The sequence below is a fragment of the Apteryx mantelli genome, chromosome 23 (genome assembly GCF_036417845.1).
Source record: "Apteryx mantelli isolate bAptMan1 chromosome 23, bAptMan1.hap1, whole genome shotgun sequence".
Lineage (NCBI taxonomy): Eukaryota > Metazoa > Chordata > Aves > Apterygiformes > Apterygidae > Apteryx > Apteryx mantelli.
The window spans coordinates 11,711,510-11,717,663 of record NC_090000.1 but is presented as its reverse complement, the minus strand read 5'-3'; the positions used below and the strand labels follow the sequence as shown (position 1 = coordinate 11,717,663).

At 45.5% G+C, this 6,154-nt stretch overlaps 1 protein-coding gene and 1 pseudogene across 1 annotated transcript; both read right to left on the bottom strand.

Moving 5' to 3' along the window:
• Positions 1-1,650: 1,650 nt before the first annotated feature.
• Positions 1,651-2,444, bottom strand: LOC136994024 (olfactory receptor 10A3-like; annotated as a pseudogene).
• Positions 2,445-4,336: 1,892 nt separating this feature from the next.
• On the bottom strand, positions 4,337-5,287 carry LOC136994023 (olfactory receptor 6M1-like). The gene has a single exon (XM_067310058.1). The coding sequence runs from the start codon at positions 5,285-5,287 to the stop codon at positions 4,337-4,339; it is 951 nt and encodes a 316-aa protein (XP_067166159.1).
• Positions 5,288-6,154: the final 867 nt, after the last annotated feature.

Sequence of the window (6,154 nt, the reverse complement as noted above, 5' to 3'; positions counted from 1 at the left end):
CCCGTTGACCCATCTGGGTGAGTCTCTCACATGGATAAGCTGGACCTGTCTCTGATTGAATATTTCTCCCCTGGAGTTTTTAATTGTTTCTCTGAAAGCAGGGTGATTCATGTCCCAGAAACGCCAGTTCTTCAACTTTCTTTCTTAGGGAAGTGTGGGGCTTTAGATCAGATTAAAATGCCTATATTGGGTATGTGTGAAACAGAGCAGGCCAAGTGCATCTCACCTGGCCACGACTAGATTCTGAGGACATCGACTCCACAAAGCATTTCCTTGCAATGATCATAACAGATATGGGCCATAGCATCCGTACATCTGTCTTGATGACCCAGCAAGTTCTTTCCAGTCCTGTCTGTCTTTCCCCCACAAAAGGATGTGTCACACATTCAAGATCCAGGATTTAAAAGGAATTAAAGTGACAGAAATGCAAGCCAGGCAGACAATAGTTTAAACCAAAACAAACATGTCAAGCAACAATTATACACTGAGGTTAAAGACATCTGAAGAATTTTCCTGTACGTCATCTGAAGGATGCCTAGGGACTCTTCAGATGCATCCAGTCATCTGGAGGGTGTTTTGGATACCCTCCAGCATGGTGTGCTGCAATCACAGTAGAGCGATTCTCCAGAGGGTGGAGTTAGTGTGCCATCACACCAGACATCGAACATCTCAGATTGTGGCCTAGGCTCACTTTACCATCATCAGAGAAACACAGGGAGAATCTGGAAGCTGATCCATCTCCTTCTGAGGAAGAGATCATTGAAATGATCCCAGGAAATCAGTCTGTCTCTCTCTTCTGCCAATGATCAGCAAGTCAGTTTAGTAAAGATGTGCAGACGCAAATGGACCTTGGGAGGTCTGCAGTCCACCTTCCTGCTTGAAGCAGGGTACACACTGAACTCAGGAGAGATTATTCAGGGCTTTGGCCCATTGGGCCATGAAAATCTCCAAGGTCTCTGGGCCCCTGTTCCAGTGCTGGATTGTCCCTTTGGTGATTTTTTGTTTTGTTTTAATTTGTGTCATATTAGTCAGGTGTTACACAACTCAATGCAAGACCTCGGAGCAGGGGAAGGTGACTTTCATGTCTTTTAGCTTTTCTAAGTTGCTTCCACCCACGGACACTGTGGATGGTCAATGGGGTCTAACAAGTGATCTCTCAAACCTCAGGGTAGTCACCTCCTTCTTGTTGGATGTGACACCCTCTAGACCCCATTGACTTCTGTGACTGTCTTCCTTTAACAGTAGTGGCACCTTGGGCAGACAGCTTGAACTAGCTATCTGCATACAAGCATCATGGGGCATTGAAGCTGCTCTAGGTATGAAGATACCTAGGTGGGGCTCTCAGATATGGCAGGAATGACTCAAGCCACCTGTGCCTGTCTTGAGGAGGATCAAAGTCAGGCAGCACATGTGGTTTTACTGAGGTTAAAATGGATGCCTATATTCAGGCAACCAAATACCTCACTGGGACTCTTGATACTATTTTGCATAGTTTTCAGTATCACTTTCTCCATAGGAATCTCTTGAGGGCAATTCTCACTTTCTTATTCCTGAGGCTACAGGTGACAGGGTTAACAACTGTCACCGTTAATGGGGGTCACGACTGTGTAAAGTGGGCAAGGTATTGTCAATGTCTGAAGAGCCCCTTGGTCAGCATTTTAAGTGTGCAACCATGGCTGAGTCATAGAAGGGAGTCACCACCCCAAGGTGTAAGCAGCAGGTGGAAATGGCTCCGTGTTTGCCCAGAACTGAAGGCATTTTCAGAAGTGCCCTGATAATTTTGGTGTGAGAAATAAGCGTCAGGAAAAAGGGGAGGATGCTGAACACCAAGATGGTGACGTACAACATCACTCAGTTCCAGAAGGTGTCCGCACAGGCTAGTTCCAACTTGGGGGTAGGGAGGGCATGATGAATGGCATGGGATGCACAGAAGGCAAAGTGAACACCTGGTAGGTCTGCCCTACTTGTACTGGTATGACACTCATCCATGACCCCGACACCAGGCTGACTCAGAGACCTCCACTCATGATGACAGTGTGATGCAGGGAGTCGCAGATGGCCACATAGCAATCCGAGACCATGGCAGCCAGGAGAAGGCTTTTGGTGTTGCCGTGCAAAACCCAGAAATACAGTTGGGCAGCACAGCCAAGGAAGGAGATCCTGCCATTTTCTGTCGGGAAACCCACCATCATTTTTGGCAGAGTGACTGACATGTAGCAGATCTCCAGAAAGAACAAGTTCATCAGAAAGAAATACATGGGGCTGTGGAGGCTCGAGTCCACCACTGTGATGAGCATGATGAGGCTCTTCCCTGTGAGGACCACAGGGTAGATGATCAGGAAGACTGTGAAGTGCAAGCCCTGTAAGTTGGGACGGCCAGAAAATCTCAGAAGAATGAATCCAGGTCCAGGGATGTGATTCTCCAAGCCTTTTCTTTCAGGCATTTTCCCTGCACAGAACAATCCAAACAACATACTCACTGGAGGATGGCAATGGAGTGTCCGCAATCACTACACACCTCCCCTACACTCAAGTGTAGTGAAAGACCGGTACAAACATAAGCATACATGTGATTACAGTACTGGGCAAGCTTGACAACGATTTGTGTGTATGTATGGAAGGCTGACACAAATTGCTTGTTGAAGAAAGGTTTGTAAGGAGAGGCTAGAACAAAAGCCTTGAGCCTGAAAGCCTGTTCTTTGTTGTACGGTATCAGAGAAATTTATTTTTCTTTTTTGAAAATATTTAACTAAAGGCAATGCCCTGCAATAGATGAGAAAAAAGAAGAAAAAGAAGAAAGAGAAGCCAGCTTGAGAAAAGTCTAGCTTATATTCCCTCTCTTGCTCTCATGATATTTGCATTTAATGTTAGCACGTTAGAAGTAGGGTGAAGGGAGTGAGAAAGGAAGGGAAGAGATGGCAAGGCAAGGCAAGACTTGATTCTTAGACCTTAGTGAGAGAGATTCATCCCAGCTCTCCTCAGCTCTAAGGACTCATCCCCCGGAGTTATGTCCGCATCTGGAGTCTGGGAGAATACCCTAGGCCTAAATTATTCATTTTTACATGGCTGAAGTCAGCCAGGGTAAACTCCATCAGAAATAAGGCAATCTTCCATCTCCCGCTGAATCCAAGGACCTTGATGGGATCCGTAGGACATTTTAACAAGGAAGAAAAGTAGCTATTTATTCATAAATCATAGGTTTTCAGGGTGCCAGAGGAGTTTTCCTGCCAGCAATCAGAACACTGTCTCACAAAGCTTTCAAGCATCCAAAGAGGAAGGTGCTGAAAGGTGTAATAGTGAAGATGAGAGGGTGTTCTCCCCAAGATACCAACTCTTCCTGCACAGGTGAAGCTTTCCTAACTTCTGAAAGAGCCCTGTCTACTTTGCTATTCCTGACCTTGTCGCTCTGTCACTTGGATTTCTGGCAGCTTACAAATCCAACCAAGGGCTCCCTCACTCTGACGCGTGTCTAGCAATGCTTCCCAGTCCCCTGCAAGACCTCAACAGGAGACAGAGCAATGTTTGCGCTGTCTGGGAAACTGAGCCTTCCCTTTGCATTTCCCACTTAGAGTGCAGAGATTCCTCACTCTTCATACTTACAGGATGTGAGCAGCTCTACATTAACAGGTTGCTTCTTACAAATAAGAGACCCAGCTGAAAAGTCTCAGTTTGAAATGGGGAAAGAATCTTCTTTCACCACAAAGAGAAATGAGAACTGCTGGTTGTGTTTCTCATGCTGTCGGTATCTCCCTTCCAGAAGTCTTCTTAAACTCTGATGCCTCAATGATGAGAACAGCTGGTTAGAAAAGATGTGATAAAAGCATTCAGATCAGCCAAGTGAAAAGCACAGGGTTGTTTTCTCAAGAGAAGACTTGAATTCACAAACACTTGGAGTCACAACAGTTTTCTGTTTGCTTGTTACTCTCCAGCAGAACACTCTTTATTTGAAAATATGATTATATGATGAAAATTTAGTAAAATTAATAATTACAAATTGACAGTCATTTCTTCTCCCTTTGCTACTCCCTTTTTGGTGGTCTTTCTGTTCCTCTCAGTCTCACAGCCTTTTGGTCAGATTAGGAGACTGTTTTATGCCCAACAGCCACATACCACCACACAGACATCCAGCCTTGTAATCGCTATCTGAAGTCCAGGAGAATTTTGGTGGGGCCTGACACAACAGTGCTGCTGTGAACCTGACCTTTGAGACATGTGCTCATCTACCGCATTGGCCATAACAGAATACTGCCTGCCAAAGTCTGTCAGAAGACGTCATGAAAGCAGAGATCCTGTTGAGATTTTTCAAGGATTGACTTCCTACAAGCCACCATGATTCTCATGGCTTTCTGGCCTCCTTAGCCATCCCCAGGCAGTTGTGCAAAACATTTTTCCAGGCCTCTTTCATCTGCTGATTCCTTAGGCTGAATATGAAGGGATTTAAAAGAGGAGTCACAATGCTGGAGAGAACAGAGAGGATTTTGTTGAGGTGCACAGAGTTCATCTGGGAAGGCCTGACGTAGACGAAGATGGAGATGCCAAAACCTAGGGAAACAACAGTGAAATGAGAAGCACAAGTGGCAAATGTTTTCTGCCTGCCCTGGGCAGACGGGATCCGGAATACGGTCAAAATGATCCAGGCATAGGAGACCATGGTCAATGCCAAGGAGCCAAGGAGCAGGAACAAAGACAGCACAAAATCATTCAGCTCAAAAAGCCGGATGTCCGTGCAAGCGAGGTGCAGGAGAGGTGCACTGTCGCAGAAGTAGTGGTCGATGACGTTGGGACCACAGTATGGTAGCCTGACTTTCAGGACCACTGACGGCAGGATCAAGACGAAGCCACCCATCCACGCACCTAGGACAAGCTGGCTGCACACCCGTTCCGTCATGATGGTGGGATACCTCAGGGGGTTGCATATTGCCACATACCGGTCGTAGGACATGATGGCAAAGAGGATGAACTCCGTTGCAGCCAGGAAGAAATAAAAGTAGAGCTGGCTAAAGCAGCCAGCAAAGGAGATGGTTTTCTTCTCTGACATGATGTTTGCCAGCATTTTTGGCACCACAGAAGAAGTCATGGAGATCTCAATGAAGGACAGATTACTGAGGAAGTAATACATGGGAGAATGGAGATGGCAGTCTGTATAGACCAGTGCAATGATAAGAGCATTTCCCAGGACAGTCACTAAATAAGCAAGCAGGAACACCACAAAGAAGATGATCTCCACTTCATAGCTGTTTGGAAATCCCACCAGGACAAACTCTGTCACAGCTGTGACATTTCCCATCCAAACGTGTTCTCTGTCATGGCAAGAGTAAGAGAGCAACATAGTCTCTTTGAATATGCAGTTTATTCATTTCAAAGGAAGATCTTTCCTCACCGCTCACATCTCCATTCCTCCTCTTTCAGCAGTCACAAATATTAGTTATAGCTCTTTGCTTGAAAAAGAAGAGGCCCTTCTTTTTCAAGGCCCTTGCTGCCAAGCTCCTTCAATCTCCCTGTTACCACCAGTCAAAATTACCATCAAATCACAACATGCGATGGATTATTTTCATCCTGCATTTTCTGCTTCTGCATTTCCAAGTCATGCATGCACAAAGTAACCAAAATTTACATTTTGCAAGGGAAATACCTTTGCTCCTATGTGTGTGCTTTTGCTCTTACCTTCTACATGAAGGACACTCCACATATTTTTTTTTGGTAGCTTGCTGAAGATAGTTGTGTCCAAGTTCCTGATGAGAGCTTCAGTTCCAGCAACTGAGAGGCAATCTGCAGAGAGACAGAGAGAGCAAAAGCAGACCCTATCCTCCCAGTTTATACTGTAACATCAGAAGAACTGACTTTCTAGCCGAGTTACTCCACAGCCCGCAGGAGGACAAATGCAAAGGAGCAAATGTGTGATACAGTGAGCGATAAGACTCAAAGTATCAGAATAAAAAGGTTTTCACTCCTGCTAATGGTATAACCGTGGCTGTGTTGCAGGCTCTGATAAGCTGAGCTCCATGTCCTGAGAACTGAAACATCTTTCTGTAGTCTGTGTAAGCCTTGGCTACTGATTACTACGGGAATGAGTCTAGTAATCGCAAGAAAACCTAGGCAATTTATGAATTCGAAACCTCCCAGGGAAAGAGGTCCAGAAAGTAATGTTCAGGAG

Bases quoted from the DNA above. Each gene is read 5' to 3' on its own strand.
- LOC136994023 (XM_067310058.1), bottom strand. From the start codon at position 5,287: ATGGGAAATGTCACAGCTGTGACAGAGTTTGTCCTGGTGGGATTTCCA.